The sequence below is a fragment of the Cnephaeus nilssonii genome, assembly GCF_951640355.1.
Source record: "Cnephaeus nilssonii genome assembly, chromosome: 20".
Taxonomy (NCBI): Eukaryota; Metazoa; Chordata; class Mammalia; order Chiroptera; family Vespertilionidae; genus Cnephaeus; species Cnephaeus nilssonii.
The window spans coordinates 35,976,890-35,996,856 of record NC_137091.1 but is presented as its reverse complement, the minus strand read 5'-3'; the positions used below and the strand labels follow the sequence as shown (position 1 = coordinate 35,996,856).

The 19,967-nt window shown below is 39.6% G+C and overlaps 1 protein-coding gene across 4 annotated transcripts; it reads left to right on the top strand.

Annotated features, from left to right (window-relative positions):
- Positions 1-961: 961 nt before the first annotated feature.
- LOC307116009 (uncharacterized protein) lies at positions 962-15,989 on the top strand. 4 transcript variants are annotated; one of them, XM_079799616.1, is made up of 6 exons: positions 962-990; positions 3,232-3,332; positions 5,165-5,238; positions 10,682-10,808; positions 11,077-11,163; positions 13,709-15,989. In XM_079799616.1, exons 3-6 carry the CDS (start codon positions 5,230-5,232, stop codon positions 15,427-15,429), a joined length of 1,944 nt encoding a protein of 647 aa, XP_079655742.1. In that variant the 5' UTR covers positions 962-990; positions 3,232-3,332; positions 5,165-5,229; the 3' UTR covers positions 15,430-15,989. The 4 variants fall into 4 exon arrangements, with proteins under 4 accessions (XP_079655742.1, XP_079655744.1, XP_079655743.1 ...); XM_079799617.1 differs by having other exon boundaries at positions 986-990; positions 5,169-5,238; XM_079799618.1 differs by lacking the exon at positions 5,165-5,238 and having other exon boundaries at positions 980-990.
- Positions 15,990-19,967: the final 3,978 nt, after the last annotated feature.

Below are 19,967 nucleotides of genomic sequence, written 5' to 3'. Positions count from 1 at the left end.
GCCCAGGAATGTTATTGGTTAAATAAATTACAAAATAACTTTGTAATATGCAAATGCAAAGTTGTAGAAAATAATGCAGGACATAGAATATTTTAAAGATACACTATCAGCAAAAAAGTCACTTTACAACACAGGTGGACCAATATAATTATATCAATATAAGGTGATAATAAAAAGACCAGAGAGTTAAACACCTATTTCAGTTACCTATTGCTGTGTAACCACCCCAAAAGTTTGTGGATGGCAAATAAAAAGACATTGATTACCTCATTATTCTGGGAGAAGTGGGAGAAAAGGAAGCAGCAGGAAACCCGGAAATACAGATCCTAACAAAGGAGAGAAGCTAAAATTGGCCCCTGGTAGGGACACTCCATTCACATACACACACACACACACACACACACACAGCCTCCACGTTTTCAGGGGCAGATACACGCTCAGAGAGATCTTCAGCAGAACTTCTCAGTCCCAACTGTTAAAGCCAGAACTGCAGAAATGAAGCTCCATCCCGGTGACACAAGCGAAATGAACGGATCCCAGTCAAAAGCCTCTCGCAGGGCGCGAGGTAAGGGCAGCACCGTCTTAGGATAGGTGGTCTCCAACCCCACCCTGCCACCTACTCCACGTGACAGCCAACTACGGCCATTCCCAAAGTCCCGCATGGGGGAGGGGGGGCAGACACAAAGACACACACCAATCCCGCACCCTTCCCGACCCCCGTACCGCGCGCACACACCGTGAGCGCCCGGCGGGCCCCGATTCCTAGGTTACCACCAGGAGAAGGAGGTATTTGAGGGCTCCTGGAGGGACACCAGCAATGAACCGAGATCAACGTTCTTTTCCAAAGCATCCAGCGGGGCCGGTGGGAAATGTAGTTCAAAGCTGGAAAGGCCCGACGTGCAGGAGGCGCGCTGAGGCGCGAGCGGCGGCGTCTGCTGGGCGGTAGGGGCGCGGTGTGCGCAGGCGCAGACGGCTGGCTCGAGGTCGGAGGTGAGGCAGTGGCGCCTGCGGGCTGGGAGGCGGCGGGGGGGTGGCTGGCCCAGGTATCGCTGAGGGAACCCGGGCTGGGGAAAGCGGGAAAGGGAGCGGGAACCTAGGCTGAGAAGGCCGGGAAGGAAAGCGCGAGCCCTGGCCCTAGAGAGAGCGAGAATGGAAGCGAGAACCTAGGCAGAGGAAGGAGCCGGGAGCCAAGGCCGGGAACGCCCAGGAGGGAGCCGGGAGCCCGTCCGGCCGCGGTCCAGGCCGGAGAGGGAACGGGAAGCCCCAGGCGGGTCTGAGCTCAGCGTGGGCGGGAACTGTGTGTGTCCGTCACCCCCCACCCCCTTCTGAGGAAACCCCAGTTCTCGGAGCCCGGCCTGGCCCACGCGGGCGTTCCGTTTGTGCAGTGTTTTTTTTTGTGTGTGTGCCCGTCCGTGTGTGTATTTGGGCACGTGTTACTTCGGTGTGACGTTGTGACACCGACTGGTTGTGAAAGTGAGAGGGTCTCTGTCCGACTTTTAAAATAGGTGCGACTCGATGTGTGTCTCAGACTGTGCGATTTTGGAGAGACGACAGTAAAGGGTTTGTGAGTGAGGCTTTGCTGCTTTGTGAAGAAGTAACGGGATGAGCTCCCTGAGATGATGCGTGCCGTGTCTGTGATAGTGTAGTGGGTGCTCTAACTGTACGTACGTCTACTTTTTGAAGTATTTTGTGTGCACGGATCGCGGCTACTATGAATGTGGCTCATTGTGTAACTAGACGGAACGCTTGAGAATTGGGTGCATGATTAGTTAAATATGTATTGTTTAGATTATCCGAATATTGGTGGGTTTTTTTTAATATATTTTTATTGATTTTTCACAGAGAGGAAGAGAGAGGGATAGAGAGTTAGAAACATCGATCAGCTGCCTCTTGCACACACCCCTCTGGGGATGTGCCCGCAACCAAAGTACATGCCCTTGACCGGAATCGAACCTGGGACCCTTGAGTCTGCAGGCCCAGCTCTATCCACTGAGCCAAACCGGTTTCGGCCTGAACTCTTATTTCTCACTTGAATTGTTTCTTTCTCCACAGTTTCTTCCAACTTTTTAGGAACTCATTTTATACGAGGCACAAACAAAGGCTACATATGAAGTATACTATGAAAATGCATTTCTAACAAAAACATAATGGCAGGAATGGCTCACATTCAGTATGATGGTCTAATGTCTCCTTTATAAATCAGCAGCACCAGATATACATATCCCCTTTAAGAATAATTGCATGTATTTCAAAACATCTACAGATGGTTCTGATGGTCTATCACTTGGCATTTGGAATAAAATAAGACTCTTGCTGCACATTGTTTTTTGTTTAAAAATGTTGCATTGAACTATACGATTTTACTTACCAAGTTCTAAAAATAGGCAAAATTAATTTATGGCTCTATCCACTGAGCCAAACCGGTTTCGGCTGAATATTGGTTATTTTATATGCCTGTAGAATTTGACTCTGGGGAATTTAAACAAGTGGAAAAAAATAGAGATTTTTAAAATGGAGAGAAGAGATAAAATTAAAATAATTTTCAGATGGCAGGATAGTATATTGGGAAACCCGAGTATTGACTAATGACAAATATGTTGAAACTAGAGGCCGGTTGCACCAATTAGTGCACTGGTGGGGTCCCTCTGCCTGGCCTGCGCCCTCTCACAATCCGGGATCCCCCACACCCCCATCATCTGGGGAGTAGGGACCATGGGAGGGCTCCAGGGAGTGTCTGGCTGAGTCCCAATCCACAGGACCCCAGCAGCAAGCTAACCTACCCTTCCCAGCCTCTGCCCCCTAGTGGTCAGTGTGCACCATAGCTACCCGTGGAGCTGTAGATTGGTGGCTCAGGCTTTTATATAGATAGATAGATAGATAGATAGATAGATAGATAGATAGATAGATGAGTAGAACCCAAAATTGACGCTCTCAGAATTTCCATTTGGGTGGGTTTTGTTTTTCCCCCCTTCCTGCTGTTGCTGCTGCTGGATGAATTCCTGGGCAGATTTAATAATTTCTTCAGTCATTCTGAAGACAATAAAAAATCTGTTGGACATTTAAGCATCAGTCCCATCTTACAATAGTCATTTAGCTAAGTAAAATATTCATTGCAGAAGTTAATACTTCAAAACTTGTTTTAAAAGCAGAAAACTGTCCTTCCTGCTGGAAACCTGCAATGTCTTCTCTAATTCCTCAACCTCTATTTTGTCTCCTCTTTACTCCTTCTAGGTGGTTAGTCTCCACTTAGAATGGATTGGAAGCTGGAAAAGGGAAGCGAAGTCAGAAGTCAGGACAGGAAGAAGCTGGTACCTCTTATCTTATAATTTAGTGTAAGTCATCTCTTACCTTCTGGGAGAACCCACTGCTGGGAACTTCCAGATATACTTTTCTTCTCATGGGCACAGCCACTTCTTCAGCTGCCTCCCCACTATTTTCCTCTGGATATGCAGTGGCCCATCTGCTCTGGTGGGGCTTGTCTCTCCAGTCAGTCCTCTTGGATAGGAGGGTCCAAGCCAGCGCAGGCAGGCTCCATGCATGGGTTCCTTATCTAGAGCTCAGGTGAGAATTAGCCACGTTAGTCACTTTGCCCTCCTAAATCCTGGAAACATGTACAAGTTCCCCGCACATTTTCTCATCACTTTGGTTCCCAGTAGCATCAGGGAAAATAAGACAAGTAAAGGCACAGGAAGACACAATATGATAAAATGTCCAAACTCCCAAACATTTCATGCAGCTCCATTAAAATTTCAATAAAATTTTGAACTTTCTAAAGTTCTTAGGAGAATATGAACAAGCCAGAAATTCTGAAAGAGAAAAATAATGAAGGGGGACGTATTTAAATGTGTTTTAAAACTGTAATAACTGCAGAGTGATCTTGGCAATTATGAACACATCAGTGGAACTAAGTATAAAGTCCAGATCTAGTCACATACATAAAAGCAATAAAGTATATGATAAAGATGGCAGTTTCAGTGAGTGGAGGAAATACAGGTTATTATATAACCAAATGGTCCATAGTCTTTTTTTTTTCTTCTTTTTAAGTTATTTTTGTGTGGGAAAAACAAAGTCAAGTGAGAAAGTATAAAAAATTACTTTAAGTAAATACAGGATTAATTTCCTTCCTTTAAAAGAGATCTAATATCAATCTAGAAAATAAAAATGACCTAATAGAAAAGCGAAAGAATTTTAAGAGAGAAGAAACTAAAGATGGTTTTAAACTTATGAAAAGAATCTTAACCTTCTCTCATAATAAGAAAAATAAAAACTAGAAGCACAATTTATATCTGTTAGATAGGCAAGCATTAAGAAGTTCATATCAGCAGTATTCATCAGGGGAGACATATTCTCATATATTGCTGGTGACAGTATAAATCAGTGATGGGCAACCTTTTGAGCTTGGTGTGTCAAACTTCGCCAAAAAACTGAGCATAACTCGGGTAGTGTGTCACTTTAAGGAAAAAACTAACTCCAAGACTAGTCGCAAATGTTTCATCCTCAGGAGCAGCAAATGTTTCATCCTCGGCATGCGGCGGCCGCATGTCATCAGAAATGGCTACGCGTGTCAGTGCTGACATGCGTGTCATAGGTTCGCCATCACTGGTATAAATGGTAGAGCCTTACTGGAGAGCAGCTTGGAAGTAGTTAATATTCAGTAAGCTACTTAAGCAAGAAAAGACGGTGCTGGAGGGGAGGGGAGCTTTCCCAAAATTTAGCCTGTTGTCCCAATAGCCTGTATCTCTGACTTTGGGGGTAAAATAAGAGTTGTCTAGCCGAAACCGGTTTGGCTCAGTGGATAGAGCATCGGCCTGCGGACTGAAAGGTCCCAGGTTCGATTCCGGTCAAGGGCATGTACCTTAGTTGCAGGCACATCCCCAGTAGGGGGTGTGCAAGAGGCAGCTGATCGATGTTTCTCTCTCATTGATGTTTCTAGCTCTCTATCCCTCTCTCTTCCTCTCTGTAAAAAATCAATAAAATATATGATTTTAAAAAAAGAGTTGTCTAGCTCATCCCCCCGCCTCCCATACTGTTTATGTGGGATGTTCTGAGTTGACAAGGGCCAAAACAAGGGAAATGGAGGCAATTTTAATTTGAGTCATAAGAGAGCTGTAAGTATGTGTGTGGTGAAACATGGCATCTTTTCATCTTGGCTTTGCCTTCTTAGGAAGCACCCCTTTTCCAAAGAGGATCCCAAAGGAAGACTGGTTGCCTCTTGCAAATCTGAAAACCATGGCTCAGGTGAGATGATGGTTTCTCTGTGAAATAGTTTTTTGTTTTGTTTTTGAAGGATATTTGAGCCTTTGTGGGGTTTTTTTGTTTGTTTTGTTTTAAATCCTTCTGCCTATCTTTCCCTTAAGAGAAGTGGTTCTCATTTCTTTCCATATTGGCCAGATAAACATTTATCTTCTACAAGTGCTCCTTCTAATTTTAACCAGTGTTTACACATTAGGAGGGTATATCATTCAACATCTTTCTCAGTCTTCACCCAGAAGTATTGCTGGAACTACAATGCAATTCCTCAAATTAAAGGAGAATAACCCTTGCCAGGGTTGCTAAATGGATAGAGTATTGCCCACATGCCAAAGGTCATGAGTTTGATTCCTGGTCAAGGACACATACCTGGGTTGTAGGTTCTATCCCGGCCCAGGTCAGAGAGCACCTGGGCTGGAGAACATGCAGAAGGCAGCCAATCTGTGTATCTCACATTGATGTTTCTCTCTCTCTCCCTCTCCTTATCTCCCTCCTTCCTCTCTTCCTCCTTTCCTCCCTCCCTTCCATTCTCTCTAAAAAGCAATGGACAAAATATACTTGGGTATATTATACTCAGGCAGAGGGGGGTGCATGGAGGCCTGAGGGACCAGGTGCTGCCCAGGGCTCAGAGGTCAGCTGGGACCTGCCCTTCCACGCCAGACACTCACGCTTCGATTGCCTTCCAGGCCTAGGGACTGCACCCATGCATGAATTTTGTGCACTGGGCCTCAAGTAAATAAATGAGAATATATTACTGCACAACCTGTCTTGCTTAGATAAGACAGTCAAGATGGATATGGAATTGATTGCGATTATTAAATGACAGGAAATCCTATCTTGAGGCTTTGAGAATCTGTGCTTGACAAATTATACACAGAATTGAGACTCCTGTATTTCTGCTGTTTGATTCTTAAAGTTTGCTTATGGCTGCTAACAATTCCTAAAATGTGTGGCCTGCCAATAATACTCCCCCAGGATGCTAATGGTGTTATAGATTTATTTCTATTTTAAAATTTCTTCTATTTCTATATGCAGATGCATTAGAGGTAATTGTATGTGATTAGGTCACCTACTGAACTGGAATTGTAACTCTTGAAATATTCTGCCCTTGGTTTCAAAGAGAATAGTCTTGGTGTTTTCTTTCAGAACATTTATCTTTTTATGTGGATCTAGTAAATACTGGTGTTGCCCAGATTCTGTATTGGTTCTCTTCTCTTTGCAGTCCTCTGTTCCTATTCACAATCCACTACTGTTACTCTAATGATGCTCACAGTACAAATGAGAAGAGAGTCTCAATTTACCCCCTACCCCACACATGCATAATCTCTCCCACTATCAACATCTTCCACCAGAGTGGTACCTTGTTACAGTCAAGAAACCCACACACATCATTACCTCCCAAAGTTCATAGTTTACATTAGTGTTCATTCTTGGTGTTGTGTGTTCTATACATTTTGAGAAATGTATGATGACATATATCCACCATTATAGTATTATACAGAACAGTTTTACTGCCCTAAAAATCTTCTGTGCTCTACCTATTCATCACTTCCTCTCCTCTAATCTCGGGCATCCTCTAATCTTTTTACTGTCTCAATAAATTTGCCTTTGCCTTGTATAGTTGAAATGATAAAGTATGTAGCCTTTGATTGATGTCTTAAAATTCATAATATTCATTAAGGTTTCTTCTAACATGTTTTTGTTCATCTTTTTCTAATTCTCTTTTATTTTGTGTCAGTCAAATACATTTTAATAATATATTTTTATTTATCTATTGATATTTTAGTTACTGCTGTATTATTATTTTTTTTAACATATTTTATTGATTTTTTACAGAGAGGAAGAGAGAGGGTTAGAGAGTTAGAAACATCGATGAGAGAGAAACATCGATCAGCCGCCTCCTGCACACCCCCTACTGGGGATGTGCCCGCAACCAAGGTACATGCCCATGACCGGAATCAAACCCGGGACCTCTCTGTCCACAGGCCGACGCTCTATCCACTGAGCCAAACAGGTTTCGGCATACCGCTATATTATTTTGTTATTGCTTTAAGGAATACAACATGCATCTTTTTTTAAAATATTTTTTTACTTATTTCAGAGAGGAAGGGAGAGGGAAAGATAGAAACATCAATGATGAGAGAGAATCATTGATCGGCTGCCTCTTGCACATCTCCTACTGGAGATTGAGCCCACAACCCCATGGTTCATAGATCGATGCTCAACCACTGAGCCACACCAGCCAGGCACAGCATACATCTTTAACTCATTATGATTTACTTAGAGATAATACTGAATTACTAAAGGAATATACATCAATCTTACAACATTATAGATATGTTTCCTGACGTACCCATCTTTTGTTTTTTGGGTTTGGGTTTTGGTTTTGCCATGTATGGGATATTTATGTTTGTAAAAAAAATATGGTTTTTGAATGCTTATTTTAAATCAACGACCTACAACCCACAAGCCAAATCCAAACTGATATCTGCCTTTGTACAAACTGTGAGTTAGGAATGGTTTTTATAGTTCACAAATGTTTGAAAAATGCAAAAGTAAAATATTTCTGTTCTATGAAAGTTTTATGAAATTCAGATTTAGTGTCCATACATGAAATTTTATTGAAACACAACTTTACTCATTCATTTTACATACTGTTATGGTTCCTTTTATGCTAAAAGAACAGAAAATGTTCACCAACACCTGCTTAACACAATCATGTCTTTTAAAGAAGGAAAGAAATTAATATTTATAGTCTTTCATATATAATTTTTTTTCATCCTCTTCATTTCTTCCTAAAGATCTTAGTTAACATTGGGTGACATTTTTTATCTTTAATCTGAAAAACTTCCTTTACGTGGTTCAGTATTGCTAGTGATGAATTCTCTCAGATTTTATCTGACAAGAGCTTTATGTTGTCTTTATTTTTAATAGGTAATTTTGCTGAAAATATTATTGGTTGACGTTATCTTTGACTTTTAACAATTTGATTAGGGTTTTCCAGGGTGTGGTTTTCTTTGATTTTTGTCCTTTTGAGATTCATTATGCTATTTGGTATGTAAGCTAAAGTTTTTGCTAACAATGAATGTGCTAGGCCATTATTACTTAAAATTTTTTCAAGCTCTTTTTTTTTTCTCTTTCTGGCACACTAATTACATCTGTGTTGGGTTATTTTGAAATTGACCCACAGGTCTCTGATTCTATTAATTTTTCCTTATTCTTTATTCTTTCTATTCATATTGCTTACTTTCTATTGACCTGTTTACAAAGTTGCTGATTCTTTTTTCTATTTCTGGTCTGCTATTGAGTCTATGTGGTGAATTTTTCATATGAGTTATTGTACTTTTAATTCTAGTATTTTATTTGGTACTTTTTTATAGTTTATACTAGAGGCCCGATGCACAAAATTCGTGCAAGGGACTCGGCCCTCGCAGCCCTGGCTTCGTCCGGAAGGTCGTCCAGGCGGTCATCTGGAAGGTTGTCCGGACGTTCATTCTGCTGTTCGTTCTAATTAGCATATTAGCTCTTCATTATATAGGATTCTGGCACTCCGTGCCAAGTTTTCCATTACTTCTTTGAAACATTTAGGACAGATACTTTGAAGCCTTTTTGGGCAAAATACAATATAATAGCCCACTAATTACTTAGTTACCGTACTCTGACTCTCTTTTTCTGAATATGGGTCATTTTCTTCCTTCTTTATTTTTGTTTTGTTTTCTTTGCATGTCCAGTAATTTTTGCTAAAAACTTGGGCTTTGTGAATATTTAGTTACAGTAATTCAAAATCAGTTATATCTATTGTTCTAATGATTACTGTGTGTTTTTTCTAGCAGACTATTCACTTAGTTGGATTCAAGCTTCATATTTTGCCCTACTGTGCCCCCCCGGCCCCCATCCTCAATTTCCACTTCAAGTATGAAGCAGCTTATATATTAGCTTAGTTTTTTAAACTCCAGCTACTGCTTTTTACCTTGGCCCCCTAAGGAGAGGTAGGTTCTCCTTCTCCTCATGTTCTTTAGCTCTCAGGCAATGAATTGATGAGTGCTTATACATAGATTTGGGGGCTTACTTTCTACTGTTTTCTTTTTCCCAGGGTTTTACCCTTTATACTATCCTACTGTTTTGTCAGCCTCAATTTCTAAAACCTGAGCCTGTAAGAGTTACTTTTTCTTCTCTTTGAGCTATCAGCAAGTTGTGAAATTCTAGTAATCAAAAATACAGAAATCTCAATCTCATTAGGAGCACTTTTATTTTTTAAAACTCTTTTCTGATATCTTTATGTCTGCTTTTCCTAAGCCCTCTGTGATCTATACAATTGCTTAGTTTAACTCAATCTAGAGTTCTGGCAGAGTTTAGATTCAGATTTTAGGTCTCATCTGTTCTATAGTTCTCTTACTTTCAGAATTTATCCCTAAATCTCCAGCTTGTCTGCCATCCAGTTCTATTCTATGCCACCTTTGAGGAAGTACTCTTGGATTTTCTACCTTAAGAGAAAGCCAGGGAGGGACCTCAGGAGGTTGGCTGGCTGGGGAGGGACCATAGGAGGGCTCCAGGGCGTGTCCAACCTGTCTCCCCAATCCCGATTGGCCGGACCCCAGCAGCAAACTAACCTACCGGTGGGAGCATCTGCCCCCAGGTGGTCAATGCGCATCATAGCACCTGGTCAAAGGGTCGACCGAACAGTCTTTTATTATATAAGATCTGAGAGATTGTTTTCCTGGCCATTTCACTCTATGATCCCTTCATGCCAGAAGTTACTCCCATACATTTTAAAACCATATTCTTCTTGCACATTACAGTAATCTTGAAGGGGGGAAAATTAACCTCTTCATTGAAGGCTGAGAAAATTGTTCTGCTGTTATGACATACTGCGTCTTATACAGACTTCTGTTGTACTACTTGTAATACCTTGCAGGTTTGTGTTTACATATACTTTTTTGAAGGTATATGTTACAAGTTTTGAGGCTGTAACATCTTATAAGCAGGGACAGTGTTTTGTATGTCTTCTTTTTAGTATGTTTTTATTGATTTTTAGAGAGAGAGCTCCTGTATGCCCCCTATTGGGGATAAAGCCCACAACCCGGGCATGTGCCCTGACCAGGAATCGAACCAGTGTCCTATTGGTTCATGGGTCAATGCTCAACCACTGAGCCATACTGGCTGAGTTGTTTTGTATGTCTTGGCATCCCAGTGAGCAAATGCATCCCAGTGAAGTACAAAGTGACTTCACAGTAAATAGTTTAAAATGAGTTATTAAATAAATTTGGTGGCAGGTACTTATACTTTGATTTTGTTTTCCTCACAATGTAAATCACAAAAATGATAGGCTTTCTTACAAGTTTTCTTATGAATGCCACAAAGAAAAACAGTATCAAAACTAGTGCCTAATATGTAGTCAACTTGTTGTGATCACAGTTTCTATCCATTGCAGGGATTAGTGTCATTCAATGATGTGACTGTGGACTTCACACAGGAGGAATGGCAGCACCTGGATCCTGCTCAGAAGACGCTATACATGGATGTGATGTTGGAAAACTATTGCCACCTCATTTCTGTGGGTAAGAAAACCTTTCTGACACTTTAAGTAGCATGTATTTGTTTTCAAAGTGCCTAAAGTATGTGTGATCTTGAATTTCAGAGATAACAGGTGATAATTCCTTTGTGGTCAATAGAAAGAATGATTGTATCTTTCACTTGCACGGTACAAGGTGTTAAGTTTACTGTTACACAAAGGTGTATCTTAATATGCAGTATTGAAAAAAACCTTACTAGTTTTTCCAAGTATATTGAACCTTAAGCAACTTAATCCAAATCTTTCCTTATCAGGGTGTCACATGACCAAGCCTGATGTGATCCTGAAGTTGGAACGAGGAGAAGAGCCATGGACATCGTTGACAGGTCAGACCTACTTAGGTGAGTTTCTGACTCTCAGGCAGATGAAACTAGAGGAAAAGAAATGTTTAAGTGGTTATGAAGTTGGTGACAAGATATCTATCACTTGTTACTTATTATTTGTTTTTTATATGAAATTGAAATTCTTAATTATTCAAGGACTAACATAATAAGTCTTAATCTGTTCTTTTCAAATTTATTTCTCTCTTAGAAACTCTTCCTAATTTCCACTTAATCCAGTCTATTAACTTTTTCCCAACAATGTAGGATTTGTCATATCTGTGTTTTTCATTGTCTTGTTTTCTCACTTTCACAAACTGTGTATCTTATGGTTCAGTCATGAGATTTCTTCTCCATGAATTACTGCTTGACTACTCTTCATATCCACTGTTGTGTTTTTTCTGTGAATTCCCTTGCTACTTATGAATTATGACATATATAGTAGTTGGATATGATTATATAGTGTAATATCTGATTGTACATGGTTGATGCTTAAGAATTCTTTCCCTCAAAGATAAGATCCCTTGTTTCAGAATTTGCTGTAGTATATAACATGTTATGTATTTAATACTTTCTTCATGAACTGTTTGTGGAGCTATACAGGGGAGATAACTTGTTTCCCTCATTCAGAAAGCATGTACAGTAGGTCCTCGGGTTATGTCAGAGATCCGTTCCTACAGTGCGACATAACGCAATTTTCGTCGTAAGTCGGAACCCAACTACATAAGCACCTAAGTCACTCACATGGAGCACATACACAGCAGTAATGAAGTGAAACAGTAAAAAAATTTAAAAGAAAGATAACAATTCCTGACCTTTACTTGTGGTTAATAAATAATGAAAAACATAAAGCACACATGTACATACGTCGAAATGACGGAACTTTCTTTTTTATAAATAAACTAGTAGCCCATTTGCAGGAAGAATCCTGCAAGCGGCTGCTGCGGCTGTGTGCGCTGCTGCTGCCGCTGCGATTGCAGCTGCCGTGCCTGCACCCGCGCGCCACTGCCGCACACCCCGCTCCGCCCCACCCGGGCTTTCCCTCTGGCAGCCACCTTGCTTTCCGCTTTTTTTCTCTCTTCCTTCTAAGTTGTCTTCAGTCTTCACTCCTCCCTCCCTCAGCGTATGCAAATTAACCGCCATCTTCGTTGGGTAATTTGCATATTCGCCCTGATTGGCTGGTGGGCGTGGCTTGGGCGTAGCGAAGGTGTGGTTAATTTGCATATTACTATTTTATTAGGTAGGATGGGAGATGGTGACGTAACCACGAAACAATGTACATTGAGTCCGACATAACCCGAGGACTACCTGTACTTATAAGTTCCTTTCAGGATATACCTGTTTAGGCCATGGCAGTATACATTCTAACTGAAATGTTTTATTTCTACCAAACACTACCTATGACACATAAAATCAATGTAAACTTTTTATGGCTGAGATTTGTCAGATATAGGAACAACTCTTAAAACTTGTTTGAATATAAAGTGATTATAAGGGATGTAAAGTTTTATTTACAGAATAAATTCCTTGTATGTTAGTATTGATGGTAATGGACTCAAGGCAGAAAAATATTTTTGAGCCTAGGTTTAGCATTGCCCCACTAGATTTGGATGATTGCAAAGTAATAGAAGTCAAATATAGCTCTAACCTTATCAGAGAAATGAAGGTGAAAGTTAAAGAACAACCTAGAACCAGAAGAACAATCTCATCTGGAGTTGGGAATGTTACTGTAAATAGGGGAAAGACTTGATCAGTCTTTCTTTAAACCTGAAAAAGTAAGTCAGCAATTGAAAAGAGGAATTTTTATAATTGGTGGTTATGAGAGGTTTTTTTTATTGTACAATTCTGAAAGAATTGGTAGTAACAGCAATCTGAATACACCAGTATAACCCTAGTCTGTTTTAAATTTCCTGTTGTGTTCTCTTAGTTTTTTGTGTTTGTTTGTTTTTTGTTTTTCAGAATAGAAAATGATTCTCAGCTATATGGAGAATTAGACCTAGACTATAGGATAGTTTTTCTAAACACTAGGAAATTAATTGATGCTTAGAATTATTAATTAACTATTGATGGCTACAAGGACAGGAGTGGTAGAACAACTGGAAGTGTTTTACCTTGCAATCCAAAAGTGATAAATAAAAGTATAGCCTCTGATCTGTGTCCTCCCAAAGTAATCCTTTTTCTAATATTTTCCCTGAATAAGCTTTTCTACTAATCTTGTCCATTAAAGCTCAATGCCCTTGATAGTTTCACTTTATTGCCTATGAATCTACCTATCAAAACATCATTTCCTCTTCCACCATTTTTGTCTTCTCTTCACTGCTTCTTATGTTTGGTCAACTTTATGTATGATGTTCTAGTGCAAAGTGGAAAAGTTATTAGCATCCATTGCTTATTTTTTTATTCTTTTCCACACTGAAGCAGATGTTTTATTTAGCTTTTGTGTCCCATGCAGTGAGTAATTTGTCTGAGGTCTTCTTTTGCCTCACATAATAGACCCTAGTTCAATTCCTTTTCATAGCAAATGTGTGAACATTCACAAGTTATTATTAATTATATTCTTTTCTAGAAAAAAACTGGAAAGCTGAAGACATTTTAGTGAAATTCAAGGAACACCAACATAAGTATTCTAGATCAGTTGTATTCATCAGTCACAAAAAACTGATTAAGGAGAACAATAATGCATATGACAACACATTTACTTTAAGCAAAAACCCTATAAATTCAAAAAATCTAATTCCTGAATATAACCATCATGGAAAGATTTTAAAAAATGTATCAGAATTAATCATCAGTGATATAAATCCTGCAAGAAAGAGGCATAGTGAGTATGATGGATATGAGAAGTCACTCTTTAGTGCTAAATCAGAGACAGCTCACTATGGAGTCAAATCCCATAATCAAAATGGTAGGGCTATCAGTCATAATGAAGTTTGTATGCAATATCATAAGATGGAAACTCAAGCTCAGTCATTTGGATATAATGACTGCGAGAAATTATTGCTTAAAAAAGGAAGCTTACTTACATATCAGAGAACATACATAAAAGAAAACACATCGGAATATAATAAAAGGAGAAGAGCAACTAATATTGAAAAAAAACATATTTGCACTGAATGTGGAAAGTCTTTCTGCAGGAAGTCAGTATTGATTCTGCATCAGGGAATTCACACAGAGGAAAAACCCTATCAATGTCATCAGTGTGGAAGTTCATTTAGAAGAAAGTCATATCTCACTGATCATCAGAGAACACACACAGGAGAGAAACCCTTTGTTTGTAATGAATGTGGTAAGTCCTTTCGTCTAAAGACAGCTCTCACTGATCATCAAAGAACACATACAGGGGAGAAATCATATGAATGTCTACAGTGTAGGAATGCTTTCAGATTGAAGTCACATCTCATCCGTCATCAGAGAACTCATACAGGAGAGAAACCGTATGAGTGTAATGACTGTGGGAAGTCTTTCCGCCAGAAGACAACACTCTCTCTACATCAGAGAATTCATACAGGTGAGAAGCCTTATATTTGTGTTGAATGTGGGAAGTCATTTCACCAGAAAGCAAACCTTACTGTACATCAGAGAACTCATACAGGGGAAAAGCCTTATATTTGTAATGAATGTGGGAAATCCTTTTCCCAGAAGACAACTCTTGCTCTTCATGAGAAAACTCATAATAAGGAGAAACCCTATATTTGTAATGAATGTGAAAAGTCCTTCCGCCAGAAGACAACCCTTGTATCACATCAGAGAACACATACTGGGGAAAAATCTTATGAATGCCCTCATTGTGGGAAGGCCTTTAGAATGAAGTCATACCTCATTGATCATCACAGAACTCACACAGGAGAGAAACCATATGAATGTAATGAATGTGGGAAATCCTTCAGTCAAAAGACAAACCTCAATCTACATCAGAGAATCCATACAGGGGAAAAACCCTATGTTTGTAATGAATGTGGGAAGTCCTTTCGCCAGAAAGCAACCCTCACTGTACATCACAAAATACATACAGGTCAGAAATCCTATGAATGTTCTCAGTGTGGGAAAGCCTTTAGTAGGAAGTCCTATCTCATTCATCATCAAAGAACTCATACAGGAGAGAAACCATACAAATGCAATGAATGTGAAAAGTGCTTCCGCCAGAAGACAAATCTCATTGTACATCAGAGAACTCACACAGGGGAGAAACCTTATATTTGTAATGAGTGTGGTAAGTCCTTTAGTTATAAGAGAAACCTCATTGTCCATCAGAAAACTCACAAGGGAGAAAAAATGGACATGCAATAAAATGTGATTTCTTTGGGAAACCTTCCTTCCCAAGTTATTGTAAAACTTTAGTTTTTAAAATAATGCTAATGTCATTTTAATCACAGATGTTATTAATTTAAAGTATCATACAGTGTAACTTTTTTACTGCTTACTAGCATAAAAATAGGTATGATTATTGTTACTGAACTCTATCAGCAATGAATCTAATTTTTGTTTTCAAGTTCTGCTGACTCAATTTACTTTTTAAAAACTTACACATGGAGAGGCAAGATTTTTAAATGGCTATAAGCATTAGTCTCCATAAGAGAAATGAAATATGAACTATATTTCTCATTGCATTCAGTGAAAAGAAAATCCCATAGTTATTACTTCTCCAACGATTATCACTTCCCTGGCTTGTAACATCATGAAGTAGTTTTTGCATGTCTTTACCTAATTTTATCATGCATCATGAATTCTTTTGTGTCTTTTTTCACTCAACATTCTGAAGATTCATACATTATTGTATGTGGCAGTAGTGTTTTCATATTCATTTTGTATAGTATTCCACTTTAAGAATATTCTGATGTTTATCCTCTTGATAGTTATTTGTATTTTTTATAATTTTGTGTTATAATAAAGTTACTATTATAAGTATTAATTGTATATTTCTTTGTGCATGTGTATAGGTATTTCTGTTGATTTTACATTAAGACGGGAATTACTCCATCCAAAGGGATATGTAAGCTTTTTCAATTTATGATAAACACTGTCAAACATCTCAGACCTTTCTCAACATGAAATGGTTCACTTTGGAAAGTATCAGCTCTGATTGTAATCAATGTGGAGAAAGGTTTTTAGCAATCATTCAACTGGAGAATTCCTATTAAATCAAATTCTTATAATTGTGAGAATGTTAGTCAAGAATATATGAATGTCATTAATATAGAAAGATCTTTAGTTGTGGCTGAAACCTTACACAATGCTTTTGGAGGGAATCCTATAGTTGTCATGATTAAAGGAGTAATTTTAGGCATAGTTTACACCTAATCCAACATCAAAGAATTCATACTACAGACAGGGAGGTTAAGAAGGAACATAGGTGAGTAAAATTTGGGAGTATAGTTATTACAGAAGACACAGTTACAGTAAATATGTATAAATAATGCTATATATAATATAATTCCTGTCCTATCTAGTAAAAGATTAATATGCAAATTGATCATCACTCAAACACACAACATGGCTGCCCCCATGTAGACACAAGACGGCCAGCAGAGGAGGGAAGTTGGGAGGGACCAGGCCTGCAAGGGAGGGCAGTTGAGGGCAATCAAGCCTGCAGGGGAGGGCAGTTAGGGGTGCAGGAGGCAGCCAATGAATGATTCTCATCATTGATGTTTCTATCACTCTCCCTCTCCTTTCCTCTCTACAACCAATACAAATATATATTTTTAACAATTGTCTTACTTGAAGTGTTCCTGCAAAAATTCAAAGAAGTGGCAAATTGTTCTTTGTATGATTTTTCTGTTTTAATTTTTAGCTTTTCCACTTAAAACTAAGTATGTCAAATTTAACTTTATAAATATATACTACTTTTTAAAATATATACTATAATTTTTTTTAAAAAAAATACACAATAGTTGGCAGATTTAACTACTAAACTTGTGGTGCTTTGTTATGGCAGCCACAGAAAACTAATACACATATTTTGGTACCAGGAAATGGCAACTCCACAGAATATAATGAATTTATTATAAGTGCATTTATAGGGTTGTAGGATCAGACAAATGACGCAGCACTCTTCACTAACAGACTCCTAATACAGTACTTTTTCTTATAGTATTAACTCAGGTACAAATGATTGACAAGGCAAAGGGAATGCATATGTGCCAGGGTCCATACCTCCCATTGGATTTGTAATGGATGATTGTTTATAATTGACTAGTGGCCCAGTACATGAAATTCATGCACAATAAAAGGGAATTAATTAGAGGAAATATTTTAATATTGCTATTTGCCCTTTCTCTATAATAGAAGTGTCAGAGATGAAAGAAAATTAGTAAAATGTATATGAAAATAATATAGAGGAAAAAAATGGCGGCAGAATAGACAGACAGGTCTCGAGCCTTGTCCCAGAGCAGATAGAAAGAACAGCTGAGGATCGCCCGGGGAGTGTTGGTGAGTTGAGGGACAGCTATACTCCAGGAGATGGTTGGGGACTGCTGGACGGGGCTCCCCTAACCGGGCAGCCCCCACTGCTGCTGGGTTCCCTCCCAGAGTGACTGGCTCGGATGCGGAGACTGCGCCATCTTGAAGGAGGAAGTGGATGTTATAGGAAGCCTGAAAATCTACAACTACGGCACCCACCCAACAGCTGCAAACCCGAGAACACTGATCCCCAATTGGCGAAAACACGCAGATTCAGAGGAGCTCTACACTCCACCACGGAAAGTTCAGGTTTCGCCTGGGATAAGGTGAGGTCTCTGGTCCCGGCAGGAGAGAGAAATGCACGCACTGTGGGAGCTGGAGGACCAGGGGAAGTCTGTGCCTAGAAAAATCTGTGGCTATTGGGGCTGGCGTGACCCATGAATGTGGAAGGGGGTCCTCAGAGCTGCTAACAGAAGCTATTAGGATCCTATGCTAACAGGATCTCTAAAAAGCAACCCATTTTGATTTGACACAAAAGGACAGCCTAAAAATTTTAAAAGTGTGCCAGCTGCTTAAACCCAAGGGGGGAGGAAAGACTGCACAGACTTGTGCACAGCCCTGGAGTTCGCACACTTACGCTGGCTCTTTTTTCTTTTTTCTTTTTCCTCTTTAAATCCTTGCTTCTGATTACTAAGCCCAATACATAGGATCACCCAACTGGGGACAGCCTAAGAGACTGCAGGGAAAAGTTGTTTTTCTGGAACCTGGGGATCAGAGCGGGGAATAACCATCAGAGAACCAGGTCTGGGGCAACCCACTCTCACAAACTGGTATTGAGTGCCACAGGGAAAGCAGGATCTAAGCACTGACTAGAGAGGACCTATAGACCTGGAGGTCAATCCGGAAACACTGCCACCAAGGGGTTGAATCACAAATTGACTCTTGTGTAATCACAAATAAAGGAATACAAGAAATTAAGACACACTGCCTGCTTAAATATCAGGACTGCCTTACGACACTGAGGAGAGTGGAACGCAGGGAACTGCAATACTGTCCTGACTAGGAAACAGGCGTGCCAAACAGAACATTAGAGGAAGTGAATGACCTTCACTACTGCACATTTTTATTTTTATTTGTTTTTATTTTTTTCATCTTTTACTTAAGAAACTAATTTTTTTCTTTTTTCCTCACTTGATTTTACCTTTTTAATTATTACATTTTTATTTTAAATCAGTATTATTACTACTACTATTTTACCTCTTTTTTTTTAAAAAAAAAGTGTCATTTTATTTTCTCTTTATTTTACTTTGGGAATAGTGTTCTACATTCTATTTTCATCTTCCTTTAGCATCATTTTACTCTATCTCAACTTTACCTTTATGCCATCACTCTCTTCCTAACTTTTCCCCTTTTGTTGTCCTGTTTCTCTTACCCTTTTCCTGCTTTAGATTTTCCCTATTCTTTCTTTTACCCGCTGTTAAAATTTCACCCTACTGATATATCTCATTTCCAATTCCCTGCTCCAAGTCCATACACACCTCTCTTCTCTGTCTTCACTATCCAAAAAATTGATTTTCTCTCTGTTCTTTTGTTGTTGTTTGCTTGAATGTTGATTATATCGATTTTTTGTGAGATTGTTTTGCTTATTCTTTGTTTTGTTTTTGTTTTTTGCTTCTGTTTTCCCTCACCTCGCTTGATATTAGTTGTTGTTTGTAGTTTGTATTCATCTCCAGATACTTGTTGCTGGCATTTGTTGGGATTAGTGGATGTTCTATTGGAGTTTTCTCCCCATATATATAGTTTGTTCCCCTCTTCTTTCTTATTCTTTCTTTTCTCTTACTTTTTTTTCCTTTTCCCAATTTCATTTTGCACCCTTTTTTTTCCCCCCTCTTCTTTCTCTACTATCCTCTAATTTGCCTTTCTCTGGTGGTCACCTTTATTTGGGGTTATTAATATCGTGAATACATTTCTGTTCAGTGCCTTGTGCATTGTACCTGGTTGTGTTATATTTTGTGCCTTTAAATCAACACAGGAGTGGGGGAGGAAAGATGGTGGCGGAATAGATGGATGTGTCCTGAGCCTTGTCCCAGAGTGGGTAGAGGGAGCAGCTGAAACAAGTGGAATTCAGCCCGAATTTGGCGAGGAGATGCAGCTGGTGAGATAGTTTGCACCCGGGAAGGGCAGAAGTCCCTGGAAAAAGGTAAAATCAAGGATCTAGGCAGGAGAATCTGCCGAGCCTCTGTGGCCAGAGGGGCAGGGGGAATCTACAGGGTGCCGGGCCGTGTCGTGTCCCTGAGGACAGGCAAAGCATCAGTCTGTGGGAAAAAAAAAAGAAAAGGGACCATGGGACTGCGGGAGGTAGGGGATTTTGGACCTTGGAGTCTGGATTTTGGATCTGAGCTGAGGCAGCTCTGAAAGGCTAGCCGGAC